We start from the raw sequence: 20,000 nt of genomic DNA, 5'->3' as shown, positions 1-20,000 counted from the left end.
TCTCTCTCTCTCTCTGCATTTTGAGAGAGAGAGAGAGAGAGAGAGAGAGAGAGAGAGAGAGAGAGAGAGAGAGAGAGAGAGATAATATTGCACAAGTCTGCACCAGTGTCAGAACCAGGCAAAGACACAGAGCGGCTACAACGCGCATGACAGCCACCCAGGCAGGAGTGGGCCATGGATGAGTGGAAGGCGAACCTCAGGAGCAAACTGAGGGGTGGTCAGGTCGGCAGCAAACGTTGGTGGAATCTCATTAAGGAACAACAGGGTGACACGCGGGGATGTTCGGTGCCTGCTCTCATCCGGCCAGACGGTAGTGTTGTTCAAACCGCCACAGACAAGGCGAATCTCCTGGCCGCCCACTTCGCCGCAAAAATGTGCATTCCCGAACCAGAAAAAACGCCACAAATACTACCACAGATAGTGAGTGAAAAAATAATGAGCATAGAAACCAGTGAAAAAGAAGTGAAAGTGCTGCTCCGAGACCTGGACGACAAGAAAGCGGTGGGGCCTGACAGCATCAGCCCCCGCCTGCTTCGACAGTGTGCTGAGGAGTTGGCGCGCCCTCTCGCCGCCATCTTCAATAATAGCTTGAGGAGCAGCACCTGGCCCAACTTGTGGAAAGTGAGCAGTGTGGTGCCAATTCACAAGAAAAGCTCAAAAACCGAAGCAAAAAATTACCGTCCTGTGTCCTTGTTGCCGGTGCTCAGTAAAGTGTTGGAAACGATAGTGGCCTCGAGACTCACGCAGCACCTTGATAGGCACCACCTGCTGAGCAACAGACAATACGGCTTCAGGAAGGGGAGGTCGGCGGGAGACCTGCACCTGCAACTCACGAGTGAGTGGAGCGCTGCCCTGGACAGGGGCAAGGCCGCCCTTGTCGTCGCTCTCGATATAGAGGGAGCTTTTGACAAAGTTTGGCATCCGGCGCTCGTCACCAAGCTCTACGCTGCCGGCGTGGACGGGCCGCTCCTCAAACTCCTCGAGAGTTACCTGAGGGACAGACACTTCAAAGTGACCGTCAATGGGCGTGATTCCAGGCTTCATCCCATCAGAGCGGGGGTCCCACAGGGTAGCTGCCTCGGCCCTCTGCTCTGGAATGTTTATATAAATGACCTGCTGCACCTTATCCCGAGCGCGAGAGCATACGCGGATGACCTCACCCTGTCTCTCTGCTACGGTCCTGAGGAGGAAGACGCCACTGTCAGCACGCTGAACGCCACTCTAAGCCGCATAGCAGCGTGGGGCGAAAAGTGGAAAGTAAAATTTGCGGCACACAAAACGCAGCTGCTCACCATCTCCAGACTCGGGACGGCCCCACGCCTTGTCTTCCAAGGCGACACGCTGACCCCACAGGACGAGGTGGAGGTGCTGGGGGTCACATATGATAGAAAGCTGTCCTTCAGATCCCACATAGAGCGGCTCGCCAGGGAGGCCTCAGGGAAGCTGGCATCCCTGAGGAGAATGTCACCTCTCTTGGACAGTAGGGGAATGGAAGTCCTCTACAAAGCCCAGGTTCGCTCGTCCCTGGAATACGCGTGCCTGGCATGGGGAGGTGCGGCCAACAAGCACCTGTCTCTACTGGACAAGGTACAGGAGAGGGCGGCAAGGCTCATCAGAGAGGCAGGACACCAACCAGCATTACAGAGTCTCCAACATCGGCGTGACGTGGCGGGACTCACTGTAATGTTCAAGGTGCAGCTACAGTGTGTGTGCCGCACCTACAGTCACTCCGGCAGCCTCCCCGACTGGCCCAGGTCGCTACCAGAGCCGTCACCTCAGCCCCGGAGGAACTGCTGCAAACCCGGTGCAGGACATGGCACCACCAAAGACAGTTTATTTACACTTATGTGAGCTGGTGGAATAAACTCATAGCCAGTGAGCAAAACATTGAAAATATTGCGAACTTGACAATGCAAAATTTTAAATGTAAAGTGAACGAGTGGCTGACACAATACAGACAGCAGTGATAAAAACAGAGTGAGGCTTTTAGATAGGTAACATTAACTATGTAACCTTTAGTCTCTAAGTTGTCACGATATTCTATATAATGTAGTGGTGACACCCTCTGTAAATTATGATGTATTTGGTATAAATAAAAAAAAAAAAAAAAAAAAAGAGAGAGAGAGAGCGCTCCATTTTTTTTATTCTTCATTTAAATATTGAATTTATGTGTTAACGGAAGTCCTCCTCCTCCTCCTCCTCCTCCTCCTCCTCCTCCTCCTCCTCCTCCTCCTCCTCCTCCTCCACCTCCTCCTCCTCCTCCTCCTCCTCTGTCTGTCTGTCTGTCTGTCTGTCTGTGTCTATGCGCTCTCTCTCTCTCTCTCTCTCTCTCTCTCTCTCTCTCTCTCTCTCTCTCTCTCTCTGCATTTTGAGAGAGAGAGAGAGAGAGAGTGAGTTGACAGGCCCCTCACCTCTCTCTCTCTCTCTCTCTCTCTCTCTCTCTCTCTCTCTCTCTCTCTCTCTCTCTCTCTCTCTCTCTCTCTCTCTCTCTCTCTCTCTCTCTCTCTCTCTTTCTTGCCCCCATAGGTTGCCTTGCACGTTGCAGAAAGAGACAGGGAGGGAGAGAGAGGGAGAGGGCATGGGTGCATTATACCTTCCTCCCTTCTTAACCTCCCCCTCTCTCTCTCTCTCTCTCTCTCTCTCTCTCTCTCTCTCTCTCTCTCTCTCTCTCTCTCTCTCTCTCTCTCTCTCTCTCTCTCTCTCTGGTTATAAGTTCGAAAATAATTTATCTTAAATAATTACTTTTTTTATTTATTGTTTTTATATTTGCGAGTGTGTGTGTGTGTGTGTGTGTGTGTGTGTGTGTGTGTGTGTGTGTGTGTGTGTGTGTGTGTGTGTGTGTGTGTGTGTGTGTTTGAGGCAGTGTTACCGTAGTAGTAGTAGTAGTAGTAGTAGTAGTAGTAGAAATTCTTGTTTTGAATCTCTCTCTCTCTCTCTCTCTCTCTCTCTCTCTCTCTCTCTCTCTCTCTCTCTCTCTCTCTCTCTCTCTCTCTCTCTCTCTCTCTCTCTCTCTCTCTCTCTCCCTATACACACACACAGAAATCTTGTTAATATGCCATTAGAACCATAAAAACACACTTGAAAACCCGCGTCACTTCAGCTACAGCCATTTAGTGTAGAAATTTTGTTAATCTGTCGCTAGAATCGTAAAAACACACTTGAAAACCCGCGTCACTTGTGCTAGAGTCTTTTGAGTGTAGAAATTCTGTTAATCTGTCGCTAGAATCGTAAAAACACACTTGAAAACCCGCGTCACTTCAGCTACAGCCATTTGAATGTAGGAATTTTGTTAATCTGTCGCTAGAATCGTAAAAACACACTTGAAAACCCGCGTCACTTGTACTAGAGTCTTTTGAGTGTAGAAATTTTGTTAATCTGTCGCTTGAAAACACCCGCAGGTATTTTGAATAAGCGTTTAGGCAAATATTTCGCCTCAGATCTCCGGTTCTCAGCATTTTTTTTTTTTTTAAGTTTGTCATGTTTTTTTTTTTATTTTTCCTTTAAAATTTGCGTTATTTTTTTAAGTAAATAAGTGCCACCAAGCTCATTTGAATACACGTGCCCCCCCCTCTCTCTCTCTCTCTCTCTCTCTCTCTCTCTCTCTCTCTCTCTCTCTCTCTCTCTCTCTCTCTCTCTCTCTCTCTCTCTCTCTCTCTCTCTCTCTCTCTCTCTCTCTCTCTCTCTCTCTCTCTCAATAATAATATAATAAGGCTTTTTTTTCTCTCTCTCTCTCTCTCTCTCTCTCTCTCTCTCTCTCTCTCTCTCTCTCTCTCTCTCTCTCTCTCTCTCTCTCTCTCTCTCTCTCTCTTTCAATAATAATATAATAAGGCTTTTATCTCTCTCTCTCTCTCTCTCTCTCTTTCAATAATAATATAATAAGGCTTTTCTCTCTCTCTCTCTCTCTCTCTCTCTCTCTCTCTCTCTCTCTCTCTCTCTCTCTCTCTCTCTCTCTCTCTCTCTCTCTCTCTCTCTCTCTCTCTCTCTCTCTCAATAATAATATAATAAGGCTTTTTTTCTCTCTCTCTCTCTCTCTCTCTCTCTCTCTCTCTCTCTCTCTCTCTTTCAATAATAATATAATAAGGCTTTTATCTCTCTCTCTCTCTCTCTCTCTTTCAATAATAATATAATAAGGCTTTCTCTCTCTCTCTCTCTCTCTCTCTCTCTCTCTCTCTCTCTCTCTCTCTCTCTCTCTCTCTCTCTTTCAATAATAATATAATAAGGCTTTTATCTCTCTCTCTCTCTCTCTCTTTCAATAATAATATAATAAGGTTTTTCTCTCTCTCTCTCTCTCTCTCTCTCTCTCTCTCTCTCTCTTTCAATAATAATATAATAAGGCTTTTATCTCTCTCTCTCTCTCTCTCTCTCTCTCCACTTTTTTTCTTTCACTAATAATAATATAAGGTTTTCTCTCTCTCTCTCTCTCTCTTTCCACTCTTTTTCTTTCAATAATAATATAATAAGGCTTTTCTCTCTCAAGATTTCCTCTTAACCCTCTCTCTCTCTCTCTCTTGAATTTAAACCTAGTTAAACGTAGGTACATTATCATGCGAAGGTACATTATCACCTGAAGGCGCACTGCCACGTGCAACCTGTTTTAGGGGTGTGATACAACACAAATATAAATATAAAGATATATATATACATATATATACATTCTTTATGGACTTGTGTTAATATTGTTAGCAGGAGGGTTGGGAACGAGCCCCTCCAGTGGTGTGCTGCTAACTTCACGTCCTGGGTATCCATCCCCCTGATGTGAGGGACGGAGGAAGCGAAGACGTTCCACGGTCTGGAGACTCGCCCCCAAAAGGTGGGCCGGTGTTGGCTGGAGCGGGAACGCGGCACTTCCACCGAGTCACCACCGGATGACACCGTGGAGCTTGCTGATGTGTGTGGCAGCACAGGACATCCAGGAGAGGGCGGAATACTCTAAATAAGGCCGTATCTGGCCCTTGTAGAGCAACAGCCTCCCTCTCATGTCCAGCAAGTTGGCCACCCTCCTCTCTCTTTCTCTCTCTCATTTTTATAGTGATAATAATAAAAGTTACCTTTTTCATTTTCTTTATTTCATTCATTTTTTTTTGTAACAAGACTAAAAAATATACTCAATTTGATAATAATAATAATAATAATAATAATAATAATAATAATAATTCTGTAAACTATTACATATATTTTCTATTAATTTCTATATATTCTATTTTCTTAACAGGCACTTCCTCCCACACACAAGGTCACTCTTATCCAACTCACACAGCCTCCCCCTGACCCCCTCACACCCTTCAACACCCCCTCACACCCCGTCAACACCCCCTGACACCCTCACACCAGGCCGAACCCTTCACTCTGCTGTACGGCCTGTAGAAGTTTGTATTTCAGCTTCTCTTTGGTGTTGTATCTTGGCAGGTTGAGTTGGGTGATGCAGGTGTGTGCGACCGGAAGGAAGCTGTCGTCTGCTGTGCTTTGGATCATCAACTTGAGTGCCTGAGAGAGAGAGAGAGAGAGTTTATAAGAGAAAAAGAAAGAGAGGGAGAAAATATTGGTGTGTGTGTGTGTGTGTGTGTGTGTGAGAAAATACAATAAATTACTATTAAATTTATTATTATTATTATTATTATTATTATTATTATTATTATTATTATTATTATTATAAATTTATTCATATTTCAGAGGAATGACTGAGAAGAAAGGAAGGAAGGAAGAGGAGGGAGGGAGGGAGGGAGGGAGGAAGGAAGGAAGGAAGGAAGGAAGGAAGGAAGGAAGGAAGGAAGAGGAGGGAGGGAGGAAGGAAGGAAGGAAGGAAGGAAGGAAGGAAGGAAGGAAGAGAAGAGGACAAGAAGGAAGAGAAAAGGAGGACACTCTCTCTCTCTCTCTCTCTCTCTCTCTCTCTCTCTCTCTCTCTCTCTCTCTCTCTCTCTCTCTCTCTCTCTCTCCCACAGACCCACAGGATGTCCCCCCACAGGATGTTGACAAACCCCACAGTCACTCCCCTCAGCCCCTCTCTCTCTCTCTGTCTCTCACCTACCTTCAGGCCCAGAATAGGAACCCTGTCAGTGCCCGTCAGGAACTTCAAAAACCACTTCTTCTGCTCCAGGGAGAGTTTGTGAAATACTTCCCAGAACGTGCGTATGACCGGGTGGTCTGGGAAACATTCGCCCTGGAAACACCGACAGAAATCAATAAACGGAAGGATATTAGTGTGAACGGTGTGTTTATTTACATTCCTGCGGTGTCGTGTGGGAGGACTGGGTGAAAACAGACAGTAGAGGAGGTGGGAAGGGGAGGACTGGGTGAAAACAGACAGTAGAGGAGATGGGGAGGAGAGGACTGGGTGAATAAAGACAGCAGAGGAGGTGGGGAGGGTAGGACTGGGTGAAAACAGACAGTAGAGGAGGTGGGGAGGAGAGGACTGGGTGAATAAAGACAGCAGAGGAGGTGGGGAGGGTAGGACTGGGTGAATAAAGACAGCAGAGGAGGTGGGGAGGGTAGGACTGGGTGAATCAAGACAGCAGAGGAGGTGGGGAGGAGAGGACTGGGTGAATGAAGACAACCTCCTCTGCTGTTCTACAATGCTGACGAATCCTTGAAAAACACACACACAAAAAAAAAAAAATATATATATATACAAATAAACAAATAAACATATGTAAACCAAACCTAATTAGTCCTGCACCTGGTTCTCACCTGCCGAGTGGCGTCACACCTGAGCAGCAGCGTCTTGGCCTGAGGGTCGAACAAGAATGGATACTCACACAAACAGGATTGGACTCTGTAATGTAAAGGATTGGATTAGTTAAAGTTGTTTTTAAGGGTTGAAGGGGTAAATGAAGAGTTAAAGGGTGTATTTAAGGGTTTAAGGAGGTAAATAAAAGGTAGAAGGGTGATTTTAAGGGTTTATGAGGCTATTTAAAGGTTTGGTGTCTTTTAAAGGGTGTTTTCAAGGGCTTAAGAGAATAAATAAAGGGTTTTCAATTTTTAAAGGGTGTTTCTAAGGGTCTCTCAGTTAAAATTAAAGGAAATGTCGATTTTAAAGGATGTTTTTAAGGGTTTAAGAGAATAAATAAAGGGTTTTCAATTTTTAAAGGGTGTTTCTAAGGGTTTGTCAGTTAAAATTAAAGGAATTATCAATTTTAAAGGATGTTTTTAAGCGTTCAACATTGAAAGCTCCCCAAACACAGTCACCCATTCACAAACACCCCCAATACACACACAAACACCCCCAAACATGGTCACCCACCTTCCAAACACCCCAAAACACACTCAGACACCCCAAAAACACACCAAAACACACCCAAACACCCCAAAATCACTCAGCCACCTTCAAACACCCCCACACCCCCACACACACACACCCACCTCCCTCCTGGACATCGGGTGAAGCCTGCTGTTCATCCAGTTCAAGTAATCATTCCTAATATCAATTTTCTCTGCAATTTCTGGGATGTAAAAGTCGTCGTAGTTCAACCGCCCCACTCGGCAGCCGGCTTGGAAGTTCAGACCGTGGACCAGGGACAACAGCCGCAGGGGAGGCACAAGGGCACGCTGGTCTCTGTGTGGTGTGGGTAGGTTAGGTTAGGTTTGGTTAAGATCTGGTTGTGGTAGTGGTGGTGGTCTGAGTGCTTGTAACTGATGTGGTGCTGTTGTTGCAGATAAGAATTGTTGTAATAGTTGTTGTAGTAGTAGTAGTAGTAGTAGTAAACAAAGAGGAAGAGGAGGAGGAGGAGGAGGAGGAGGAGGAGGAGGAAGAGAAAGAGAATGAGGAAGAGAATGGTGGTGGTGGTAGTAGTAGTAGTAGTAGTACACAGACAATTATACTTCTCTCTCTCTCTCTCTCTTACACTCAAAACACACACACACACACACTCTCAATGCACACTCTTACAAACCAACTCTCTCTCTCTCTCTCTCTCTCTCTCTCTCTCTCTCTCTCTCTCTCTCTCTCTCTCTCTCTTACCTCAGAGCTAGATTGGTGAGCAAAATTCAGTATTTGTACCACCACATTCTTGTACACAGTAACCAGCCTTAGTGGAAAGTCCCTTGGAAGAGAGAGAGAGAGAGAGAGAGAGAGAGAGAGAGAGAGAGAGAGAGAGAGAGAGAGAGAGAGAGAGAGAGAGAGAGAGAATTAATTTTTCTCCTCCAAAAATATACTTAAAACACACAAATCAATAGAAAAACAAAGAAAAAACACCAAAACACATTTAAAACACCCCAAAACACCTTTAAAACACCCCTAAACACACTCAAACACCCCAAACACACCCAAAACACAACCAAAACACCCCCAAACACTCCCAAAACACACTCAAACACTCCCAAACACACACACACACACACATACACACACACAATCCAACTCACTGAACACCTCCGCCATCTCCTTGTCAAGCTTCAACACTCCCTCAGCATACGGCGTTTGGAGTTTGGCCGTTTGTTTAGGGTCAGTGAAGTCCTTGTACAGGGGAAGAACATAACAGCGTAAGGCGTCCTGGCTGGGGGATGCGAAGGAAGACTCTTGGCCACGTTTTGAATGCCAGTACGAACCTGTGGACGTTTGGATACGTTTGGATTAGCTCGGTAATGGATCAGTGGACACTTGTGAGATTCTGCGTGTGAAATGCCAGCAGGTCGGTTTGTCCTGTTTTGTCCTGGGAAACCTTCAGTAAAATGCAGTGAAACGCACACAAACGCACGCACTCGCCACTTCCTGGATGGTCTCCCTTGCAATCCGGCCAATCTGAGCCACACAGTCCTCAGCCAAACGGTAGTCCAGCCCGTGTGTGTGTTTGTGCAAGCCAGCAAGCGTGAGGGAGCTGTTCCAAGCGCACACTGAGGCAAACACTGTCTCTGTGTACCTGTGTTTGGAAGTGGGTGAGTGAATGAGTGTAAACAAACGTGGGGATGGAAATATTGTTCGTTCGTTTGTTTGTTTGTTTGTTTGTTTGTAAATAGATTGATATGACACAAATGTAAACAAACACAAAAAATACAACATTCTGTCGCTGAAAACATCAAAAATAAATTATATAACACAAACAAACACACAAATACACACAGAAACACACACACACACACACACACACACACACACACACACACACACACACACACACACACACACACACACACTTACGTAAACAAATCGTCATCAATCATGTCTTCTTCCTCAATTGACAGAAGTTTCTTAATCATATGTTCTTGAATTGTGAGAGAGAGGGCATTTGGTCGGGGTAGGGGAGGGCTGCAAAAGTCCTCAGCACCCCCACTCTCCCTGCTGACAGTGGCCAAGCTGACGTCACCCCCTGCGAAGATCTGGGAGAGAGAGAGAGAGAGAGAGAGAGAGAGAGAGAGAGAGAGAGAGAGAGAGAGAGAGAGAGAGAGAGAGAGAGAGAGAGAGAGAGAGAGAGAGAGAGAGAGAGAGAGAGAGAGAGAGAGAGAGAGAGAGAGAGAGAGAAATTGGTTAGTTTTAGGCTTATATAATTTAATTCATGTTTGTTTAGAATTATTCATCATCATCATTATTATTATTATTATTATTATTATTATTATTATCATTATTCAGTTTGTTTTTCTTGATTATAAATAAAAGAATATACTTTATGTACACCACTACTACTACTACTACTACTACTACTACTATTACTACTTTTCTCCCTCTTCCTCTTCCTCCCACCACCCAAACACACACACACACACACACACACACACACCTAACAAGAGGATCACCCTTGGGAGTATAGCCCAGTTGACCCTGCTTGTTTGACCCCCACAACAGCAGGTAGCCGGCCTGGGTCACGGCAGCAGAGTGGTGACCCGCAGCGGCCAGCAGGACTAAGAGGGTGCCAGCCAAGGAGGTCACCAGGGCAGGATCCTTCTGGGGCCCCTGTCGGTGTCTAAGTGCCAACTGGCCGAAGGTATTTTGTCACCATCTGAAACACACAAAAGCAAAAAATAAATAAATAATGATGATAACACACACACACACACACACACACATATATACAGACACAGACACAGACATACATACATACAGACACCCACCAGCAGTCAAGGCAAGGGTGTGGTTGGCGCCACAGGCCAGCTGCACTGTCACCTTCCTGGCCAGACTCTTGACAAGCTTGCGTGTGGCGGTGTGACTGTCGCAGGAGTTGACGCCAAGCTCACCGTACCCATTGTCACCCCGTGCGTAGATCTGAGGAGAGAGGGAGAGGTGGGAGGGAGGGAGAGGGAGAGGGAGAGAGAGAGAGAGAGAGAGAGAGAGAGAGAGAGAGAGAGAGAGAGAGAGAGAGAGAGAGAGAGAGAGAGAGAGAGAACTAAGACCTAATCTAACAAAACCCAACTTAACTTAAGATATAATATACCTTTAAAGAGAGAGAGAGAGAGTGAGAGGGGAGATTGGAGAGAGAGAGGGAGAGGGAGAGAACCTAACCTGTCTAGGAGAAATAATTTGAATATACAGTAAAATCCCTCTCATCCGGCATTCCAGTATCCGGCAGCTTCAAGTATCCGGCACATTTTTCCCTGAGCCTTAAAATCAATAAAAAATCAATGTGTACTCACAAAATCGATTAAAATTCCTGGGCAAGGCATAGTGTGTCCCCTGGCCACCAGAGCGCACTGCTTGGCGCCACCCGCGGCCCACTGCACTGTGTTTACCGAGTGACTCAGTCCCGCGTGTGCACTGTTTATGGCCTGACGCCTTCATCATGCCTCAAGTTGTACAAAAGAGGGAGTGTGTTGTGCTTACACTTAAGCAGCTGATCAGATCAGCTGCTGATTAAGATCAGCTGATCTCTGTTATGGTAAGATGCGTGAGTGTGTAAGATGCTGGTCATTGTGGACATAATTTCACTTCTATTCAAGTATCCGGCAATATTCAAGTATCTGACATGTCGGCGGTCCCGTTGATGCCAGATAAGAGGGATTTTACTGTATATATATTGATAACAAGAGGAAAATGAAAAATGTATTGCTCTCTCTCTCTCTCTCTCTCTCTCTCTCTCTCTCTACAGCTACTAAAACAACAAAATTATTTCTACTCTCTCTTTCACACACACACACACACATCACAGGCTCTCTCTCTCTCTCTCTCTCTCTCTCTCTCTCTCTCTCTCTCTCTCTCTCTCTCTCTCTCTCTCTCTCTCTCACTCACCAGGCCCCAGGAGGTGAGAGCAAGAGAGTGCTGGTCTCCGGCTGCCACCTGAACGATGCTGTAGTTCTGTAGCTCATCAATTAATTCTGCAGGTGAGAGAACAGGTGGTGAGGAGGAGAAAGTGCTATTGGAGTGTTGTGTGGTTATGGTGGTGTGGTGGTAGTAGTAGTAGTAGTAGTAGTAGTAGTAGTAGTAGTAGTAGTAGTAGTAGTAGTAGTAGTAGTAGTAGGTTCATTACATTCCAAGCACAGTACATAAATAAATAAATAAATAAATAAGTAAATAAATATGATCAGAAAATAAGAAAACAACAACAACAACAACAACAACAACCACATAAAAACTGATGACCCCAACCAGTCACCATGACCTCTAGTACAAGGGTCACACAGGGCCACCACACTGCGACCTGACACAAACATAAACAAGACACCTTTTATGCATGAAGGACAAGTGACCTATGACCCAACAGTGACCCACAGTGACCCACATTGACCCACCGTGACCAACAGTGACCCACAGTGACCCACATTGACCCACAGTGACCCAACAGTGACCCAACAGTGTCTTCATCTAGAACTGTGGAGTGTACAAGTGCCCAGCTGACACGTGGAGGTGCAGGTGTCAAGGCTAGGTCACATTAGGTCACCTGAACAGAGAGTGTAAGGGGGGTGGCCTGGTGAAGGGAGGGGGGCCAGGTCAACCCTTAAATTGTGTGTAATAATGAAAATAATGATAACAGTGACCTCTCTCTCTCTCTCTCTCTCTCTCGCACTCACACATACACACACACGCACACACACACATTTAACTAGGGAGAGGCGTCACTGGCTGCACAGGGAAGCAATTTAAGTGGTCTGAAATATCTTACTGGCGTTGTGTGGCGCCATCAACAAAGCAACACCATTTCTCAAGTAAATAAGTATCATATCTCACTCAACACCATCTCAGGCACTCACCTTCCTGTATCTGGTGGTGTGTGCGTGTGTCTGTAGGTGTGGAGGAGCCCTTGAAAGCCAGCACCTTGTACACCTGGTTAAACATAAGATGCCTGGCCTGTAGATCCACGTTTTTGGCGCGACTCTGTGGGCCGTCTCACTTCCCAGGGACAGTTTTTTTGTTTTTTACTAATTACACTGGTTTTTATATATATATTTATCGGTTTTCTAGGTTATGATGATTAATAAAGGTTATATTATTCGTTTTGCATAGGGTTTATCTTATACTAGTATTTTAAGATACCACAAGTTATAAAATCCCACATCTCTAATCTTTGCCTTTTTTTCTTATTTACGCCACTTTTCCTTAATATTTTCCGGTATAAGATAATGTAAAATACTTAAAAGACTCCGTACTAGTTGTTTATTTATCAAAAGTAACCTCAATTAGTGAATTATAACGCGACCGTCCCTGTCTCAACACTGTACCATTATACAATGTTGACATCCTGAGGACTGTCTAAGAAAGATGAAAGAAATTTAATCCTCTTCCTCTTCCTCGTCTTCCTCACCCTCATCCTCCTTTCTTCCCCTTCCTCCTCTGGCAGAAAAGGGATAAGAGGAGGAAGTAAACGAAAATAAAGAAAGGAATAAGGAAATACTGAATAAAGAAAGAAATAACGAATAATATGATTTAAAACTTTGTCCCTGTTATTTTCCTTCATTTAAATCCTATTCCTCCTCTTCTTCCTCCTCTTCTTCCTCATAATCTTCCTTTCTTCTTCCTTCTCAACATTACTCACCATTTTGTGGTTTTAAATGAAAGATTTATATATCATCTTGCGAACATTTTCAACACACACACACACACACACACACTGCATAAGCATCTGTACAACGAAAGACAAGGCAACACACACACACACACACACACACACACACACACACTGCATAAGCATCTGTACAACGAAAGACAAGGCAACACACACACACACACACACACACACACACACACTGCATCACCATCTGTACAACGAAATTCAAGGCAACACACACACACACACACACACACACACACACACACACACACACACACTGCATCACCATCTGTACAACGAAAGACAAGGCAACACACACACACACACACACACACACTGCATCACCATCTGTACAACGAAAGACAAGGCAACACACACACACACACACACACACACACACACACACACACACACACACTGTATAAGCATCTGTACAACGAAAGACAAGGCAACACACACACACACACACACACACACACACACACATACACACCAGAAACACCTAGAAACACCTAGAAACACAATTTTACTCCCAAAAACACCTAGAAACCCAAAAAACACTTAAATAACACTTAATTTCCTTTCAAAACACCCCAAAAGCACTCATTTCTTGCAAAAAACATCGAATAACACTTAATTTCCTTTCAAAACACCCAAAAAACACACATTTCTAGCCAAAAAACACTTAAATAACACTTAATTTCCTTTCAAAACACCCCAGAAGAGACACACACCTACCCAAGGACAGCGAAAAAACAACAATTTCTACCCAAACAAACTTGAAAAACACCAAAATCTAAAAAAAACACAAAAAATAAAAAAAATATATAAAAAAAAACATCCCCTGCCTTTTTAAAACGCCACAGAAACGAAGAATTCACTTAAAAAAAAACACTGAAAGCACGACTATTCCCTTTCAAAACACCAAAAACTCTCACTTCTATTCCAAAATGCCTAGAAAAAAATTGCGTATTTAACTCAAAACACTTCATCTTATATTACAAGGCTGCCACATCACCACCACCACCACCACCACCACTACTACTACTACTGCTACTACTACTATTTTTTGCTTACCTTTAAAACGCTGGAAATTCAGTGAAAATCTTTTCTTAATATTTCTTCTTTTCCTTCTCCTCTTCCTCCTTCCCTTTCCTCTTCTTCCTCCTCCTTCTTCATTTCTCCTTCTTTCCTCCTCTTTCTATTCTTCTCTATGCATGAAAACAGCTGGAAAATATAGGAAATAACGCTAAATACTGATGGAAGGGCACTGGGAGGAGGGAAGGTCCAGGGTCTCGGTCCCCGGATGAAGGCGGCTGATGACGTCACGTCCGCCATATTTACGTTACGCAAATGATTTTGAAAATGACCCCTCGCAAAAATGGAGCTAGGCCGGAATGCTTTACATATTATGAAAGGGCATAATTTTAAATTAATTCTGGACATATAAAAATATTCCAAGCTTCAGTGATAATAAAGCTATATTTAAATAACTATATGAAAAAGTGTTCGAACAAACACGATAAAAAAAACACTCCAAAGTCCACAAATCTCATTTCTCACGAACACAATACACTTTAAAAAATCGAAACTATTTTTACAAACAATCAGAAGTTAACCGGAAGCTGAAATAAATAAATAAATAATTTATAAATGTCGACTTTTTGAGTGTTCAACGGGTCTAAAACCCCTCTAAAAGTCCACGTATTTCACTCAAAAGCATCATAACATATTTAAAAGACAATAAACGATTTTTTGAGCCCATAAAATCTTGCCTAGCGGCTGAAATAAAAAATCATGTTTGGCGGTATGAAAAATTTAACGGCAAACAGCAACAATTATTTACGCTGAAACAACCTCATAATCGACATGTTTCCCTTAACACTCGCACGCAAAACACTCAAAACACCACCAAATATTTTTACAAACCATAAAATCTTAGTTAAAAAGCCTAAATATATAAGTTAAGAAAATAGAAAGAATATTGGAACCGAGGGTAGACTCTGGCAATCCATCATGGCGGCCGCGGGAGGGCTGGGAGGGGGCTCAGATGAAAACAAGGTTGGATAACTCTCTTTCCTTATTATTTGTGGTTGTTATGAAGGTTATTTCTCTGTTTTCTGGATTAATTTCAGCTGTGTGTATGCGTGTGTGTGTATATATGTGTGTGTGTGTGTGTGTGTGTGTGTGTGTGTATATATATATGTGTGTGTGTGTGTGTGTGTGTGTGTGTGTGTGTCCGCCTCTATTCCATGATAAATAGCATTATTTTCTCTTCTCTTCTCCCCTTTTGCTATTAAGTATCAAGTATTTTCCAGGTATTTCCAGTGTTTTCCAGGTAGTGTCGTAGGTTGAAGCCAGACCTCTGCTACCTGTCACTACTAAACTCACCTTAATTGACCTCCTGTGCCTCTGTGGTCCCGTTCCCTGGTGTTTAAATGAAAAGAGGACACACACACACATCCGCACTGCACGGTGTTTCCCAGGTACACTGAGGAAGACAATAAAAAATAATAAATAAATAAAAAAAAATCCCAAAACGCCTGGAGCAGTCTGCCTCCCTCCCTCGGTGAAGGAGGTGGAAACAAGCGGACCCTCACCATGGGGTACAACCGGATACTTTAATTATATGGCAGGAAATGCGAGGGTACATTGACTTTATAAGCGAATAGAAATGAAAATATGTCACTTGAAGCACTGTGAGGTGTTAAGAGAGAGAGAGAGAGAGGGAGTCGGTTCCCCGCGCCAAATAGCCTATCACTTATAATTAAACCTTTAAATTGACGGAAACTCGAATAAAAGCATAGAAAACGAGAGGACTGAGTTTATAAGCGAACCTTAAAATTAATTAGAAGTTATGAAAGACACAGTAGACTGTTTATAATGATACTGAAGACTGAAAGAGTGAAAGGGTTAGCCTATCACTCACAATTTAACCATAAATTAATGAAAACTCCAATAAAATCATAGAAAACGAGTTAACCAATATCTTCACTCTTTCACCACTATTCTGTCCACCTCCGCAATGCAAGAGTCAACCAGTATATTCACTCTTTCACCACTATTCTGTCCACCTCCCCAATGCAAGAGTCAACCAGTATATTCAGTGTTTCACCACTATTCTGTCCACCTCCCCAATGCAAGAGTCAACCAGTATATTCAGTGTTTCACCACTATTCTGTCCACCTCCCCAATGCAAGAGTCAAGCAGTATATTCAGTGTTTCACCACTATTCTGTCCACCTCCCCAATGCAAGAGTGAAGCAGTATATTCAGTCTTTCACCACTATTCTGTCCACCTCCCCAATGCAAGAGTCAACCAGTATATTCACTCTTTCACCACTATTCTGTCCACCTCCCCAATGCAAGAGTCAAGCAGTATATTCAGTGTTTCACCACTATTCTGTCCACGTCCCCAATGCAAGAGTGAAGCAGTATATTCAGTCTTTCACCACTATTCTGTCCACCTCCCTAATCAGTGTGTATCTGGCTGTGGTACATAAGCATATACAAAGGAATATTTCAAAGATAAGGGTGTGATTGGCTAACCTAACACACACACAACAATTGGTTCTACTTCAAATTGATTTACTAACAATGTGTCTGTGATATATATGCACTGCCAAGAGCTTGTATAAAGACTATGCTAACCTAACCTAACACACATATAATAAAATAAACAAATGTCATAGGATACATTTTTTATTTACAGATAAAGTATATTTACAACACCACACAATGAAAAACATGAATACGATGGCTCAATCTATATTTACGTGGACTCTTGCAACCAAAACACCATGATATTCTGCATCACATGATAATAATAATAATAATAATAATAATAATAATAATAATAATAATAAGGTTAGCATGAGGAATGACTGATTATAATTCAACCAGCATTGGCAGATTTTATGATGAAATGTTGTTACAAGGTTTTATAGGCCTGTACCATCACCAGTTCATTAATATAGGCTGTTTTTGAGGAGGCAGAGGCCAAGAGAAGGAGAGAGAGAAAGGTGTTAGGCAAGAAAGAAAACAATAATCTCATTTCACCTCACCTCTCTCTCTCTACATCTCTCTAACTTGTCTACATTTCTCATTATAAATATTGTTGAAAGTTTAAGCTGGGAGAGAGACAGGAATAATGTCACTTCATCTCACCTCTCTCTCTCTCTCTTCACCTCCCTAACTTGTCTAAATGTTGATATTTTTAGAGGTTCAGGGGAGACAAAAGGTGATATGAGATGTTATGACAGAAAATACATAGGAATATTCTCACTTCATCTCACCTCTCTCTCTCTCTTCACCTCCCTAACTTGTGTCACAGGGGAACTACGTACTAGATGATAAAGAAGAGGAAGAAGTTACTCAGTTTGTGGGAGTTTTGGGGATGAGTTAAGTTAAGCCCATTACGTCACACTGATGGAATGCCCTTAGGGAAACGTACGTGTGTGTGTGTGTGTGTGTGTGTGTGTGTGGAAAGATATAATTGTTTATGTACAGTCTCTCTCTCTCTCTCTCTCTCTCTCTCTCTCTCTCTCTCTCTCTCTCTCTCTCTCTCTCTCTCTCTCTCTCTCTCTCATTTTCCAGGGTGCTTATGTACAGCCTCTCTCTCTCTCTCTCTCTCTCTCTCTCTCTCTCTCTCTCTCTCTCTCTCTCTCTCTCTCTCTCTCTTTTTCCAGGGTGCTTTCAAGACTCCATCAACAAATTTAAGGGAGAATCTTTACGCATTTTCAAGGGTGCTTTCAAGATTCCAGAGGTACATTATCTGTAAGACTGGAAATATTGCGTCACGTCTCAGCAACCTTTAAAAGCAACTACAGGAATCCAGGAGAGAGAGAGAGAGAGAGAGAGAGAGAGAGAGAGAGAGAGAGAGAGAGAGAGAGAGAGAGAAGGGAAAAATTGTTGAATCTTATTTTCGCCCACCATGGTTGCCTGAGCGGAGAAAAAGTTACTGAATTTTACGCTATTTCTCACTTATTTGTTGAGCTTTTGCATTCTCCTTCCAGGTGGACGTAAAGAAAGAGTTGACGTATCCATACATGCCTTCAGAATTATCATAGTAAACAAAATCATCAAGAAATGTGTATTAATGTGTGCGGTGATGTTCAGGGCGATCGTGAGGGTAGCTAGATGGAAGGAAGGGAAAGGCTGTATATATTTCTACTTGTAATAAAGTTAATAGTGAATATTTTTCACTGAATTTAATAGTGTAGACGCGTCAGTTATTCCCCTGTGTACACTATTAAAAGAAACGTGAAAATCTATCAGGTTACTTTAAAAATTGAGAAGGCACGTCTAGGGTAGCCTAGCCTAGCCTAGCCGACATGATCCAGTGGCAAGATTTATAATATGCTTGATCAACTGAAATTAATAATATTCCTGATACTTTCTCCAGTCTCACATCAGGCAGTGGTGCTCATGATTCATCTACAAGCGGTATATCATTCAAAGAAAATCCGCAAATACGAGTTTCAGCCAAGATTTGAAACTCCAAGGGACATCGTCATCTCTACAGGGTAACGCAAAATTTGTTGTAATCACTTTAACACAGTAATATTCACGTATATAACCACTGCTCGCGACCACTTAACATTGCCAAATCAATATATCCTTCTCTCCACTAATTATTATTCAATCTGCAAGCAAAACCTCTTAAAATAATAATAATAAAAAAAAACTCAATGTTATGATGTGTCTAAGCTTTTTGCCTTGCCCTGTAAAATGATCAGCTGATTTCTTGTAAACACCGAGTGAAATGGGAGAGAGAGAGAGAGAGAGAGAGAGAGAGAGAGAGAGAGAGAGAGAGAGAGAGAGAGAGAGAGTAATTAGCAAACTTCTGTCATTATGAGATATTAATTTGACCTTTTAAACTGAATTATTACGTCTTCAGTCTGTCTGTTATTGACGCTACAGTTCACCCTCGTCAATTAATCGTAATTTTAAATGTATCTTGTCACGTCAAGCTGATCTCATAAGTTCAGCTTGACCTAACCTAACCTAACCAAACGTAAACAGTTAGGCTATTTTTTTTTCTTTATTGTTTTTTTTTCTCGTCGTTTCTCTCTCTCTCTCTCTCTCTCTCTCTCTCTCTCTCTCTCTCTCTCTCTCTCTCTCTCTCTCTCTCTCTCTCTCTCTTATTTTATTATAGTTATCATCATTATTCTTGTTTTTTTCTTTTATTTATTTCTCTCTCTCTCTCTCTCTCTCTCTCTCTCTCTCTCTCTCTCTCTCTCTCTCTCTCTCTCTCTCTCTCTCTCTCTCTCTCTCTCTCTCTCTCTCTCTCTACGTATTTTGCCTGTCTGTCCTCGTGTGTGTGTGTGTGTGTGTGTGTGTATCTCATTTATTGGTTCATTCATTATTTCATCTTTCATTGTATTATTTCTCTCTCTCTCTCTCTCTCTCTCTCTCTCTCTCTCTCTCTCTCTCTCTCTCTCTCTCTCTCTCTCTCTCTCTCTCTCTCTCTCCTTCCTTCCTCATTTTACGAAGCATATCACCAACTATCTAACTAACAGAGAGAGAGAGAGAGAGAGAGAGAGAGAGAGAGAGAGATCTGATTAAAAACAAAACATGAATTACAGAAATAAAATAAAAAGAAAATAAAGGAAATAAAAAGAAGAGGAAAAGATTGATGTGATTTATATAATATTGAAAAAAAAGAGAAAAACCGCCTAGAGAGACCGTACCAAGATAGTCGACATGGGCAAAGTGTTCGGACGATTTTCTATGACTGTGGCCTCGTCTCGCTTTGTTTCATGACAGCTCAAATTTATATATTCTTATCCTTACTAGGGAGAACACCAACTAAAGGATAATATCAAAGCTTGTCTGTTTTTTTATTAGAAGTATATTCAGTGTTCATATTAATGCAAGAATTTTATATAAAGACGAAGTCAAAGCCAAACATGATCTATCATTGTCGAAATAATGCATATTATCTCATAAAACCGTAACTAACTTTTATAAACCATTCAAAACGCTTAATAAAATATAAAAAAATAAAAAGAATTGCAAAATAAATGACAGGAAGCTCTGAAACATTGAAAAAATAAAGATAGATAACTAAAAAGATTAATAGGCAACGTCACTC

The 20,000-nt window shown here is 42.6% G+C and overlaps 1 protein-coding gene and 1 long non-coding RNA gene across 9 annotated transcripts in view; one reads left to right on the top strand and one right to left on the bottom strand.

The window, feature by feature from the left end:
* LOC135107107 (uncharacterized) overlaps positions 1-5,054 on the top strand; it is a 6,127-nt gene extending 1,073 nt beyond the window's left edge. Inside the window, exon 2 of the long non-coding RNA XR_010271634.1 lies at positions 4,684-5,054. This is a non-coding gene — a long non-coding RNA (uncharacterized LOC135107107). The remainder of the gene's footprint in view (positions 1-4,683) is intronic.
* Positions 1-14,104, bottom strand: part of LOC135107104 (probable E3 ubiquitin-protein ligase HERC4) — a 79,505-nt gene extending 65,401 nt beyond the window's left edge. Inside the window, exons 1-9 of one of the 8 annotated variants that reach the window (XM_064016801.1) lie at positions 13,983-14,104; positions 12,109-12,688; positions 11,150-11,235; positions 10,558-10,689; positions 10,039-10,189; positions 9,708-9,926; positions 9,131-9,309; positions 8,359-8,852; positions 7,955-8,036 (exon numbers count right to left, since the gene is read on the bottom strand). In XM_064016801.1, the coding sequence (XP_063872871.1) occupies positions 9,853-9,926; positions 10,039-10,189; positions 10,558-10,689; positions 11,150-11,235; positions 12,109-12,193 (528 nt within the window). In that variant the 5' untranslated portion in view covers positions 12,194-12,688; positions 13,983-14,104 and the 3' untranslated portion in view covers positions 7,955-8,036; positions 8,359-8,852; positions 9,131-9,309; positions 9,708-9,852. Of the gene's footprint in view, positions 1-5,048; positions 5,485-5,859; positions 6,158-6,684; positions 6,770-7,356; positions 7,550-7,954; positions 8,037-8,358; positions 8,853-9,130; positions 9,310-9,707; positions 9,927-10,038; positions 10,190-10,557; positions 10,690-11,149; positions 11,236-12,108; positions 12,942-13,982 lie in introns of those variants that run through there. The other 7 variants (XM_064016803.1, XM_064016804.1, XM_064016800.1 and 4 more) reach the window with 7 other exon arrangements.
* Between the last annotated feature and the right edge of the window lie 5,896 nt (positions 14,105-20,000).

This window comes from Scylla paramamosain, chromosome 14, assembly GCF_035594125.1.
Source record: "Scylla paramamosain isolate STU-SP2022 chromosome 14, ASM3559412v1, whole genome shotgun sequence".
Taxonomy (NCBI): Eukaryota; Metazoa; Arthropoda; class Malacostraca; order Decapoda; family Portunidae; genus Scylla; species Scylla paramamosain.
This window is presented reverse-complemented; position numbering and strand designations above follow the sequence as displayed.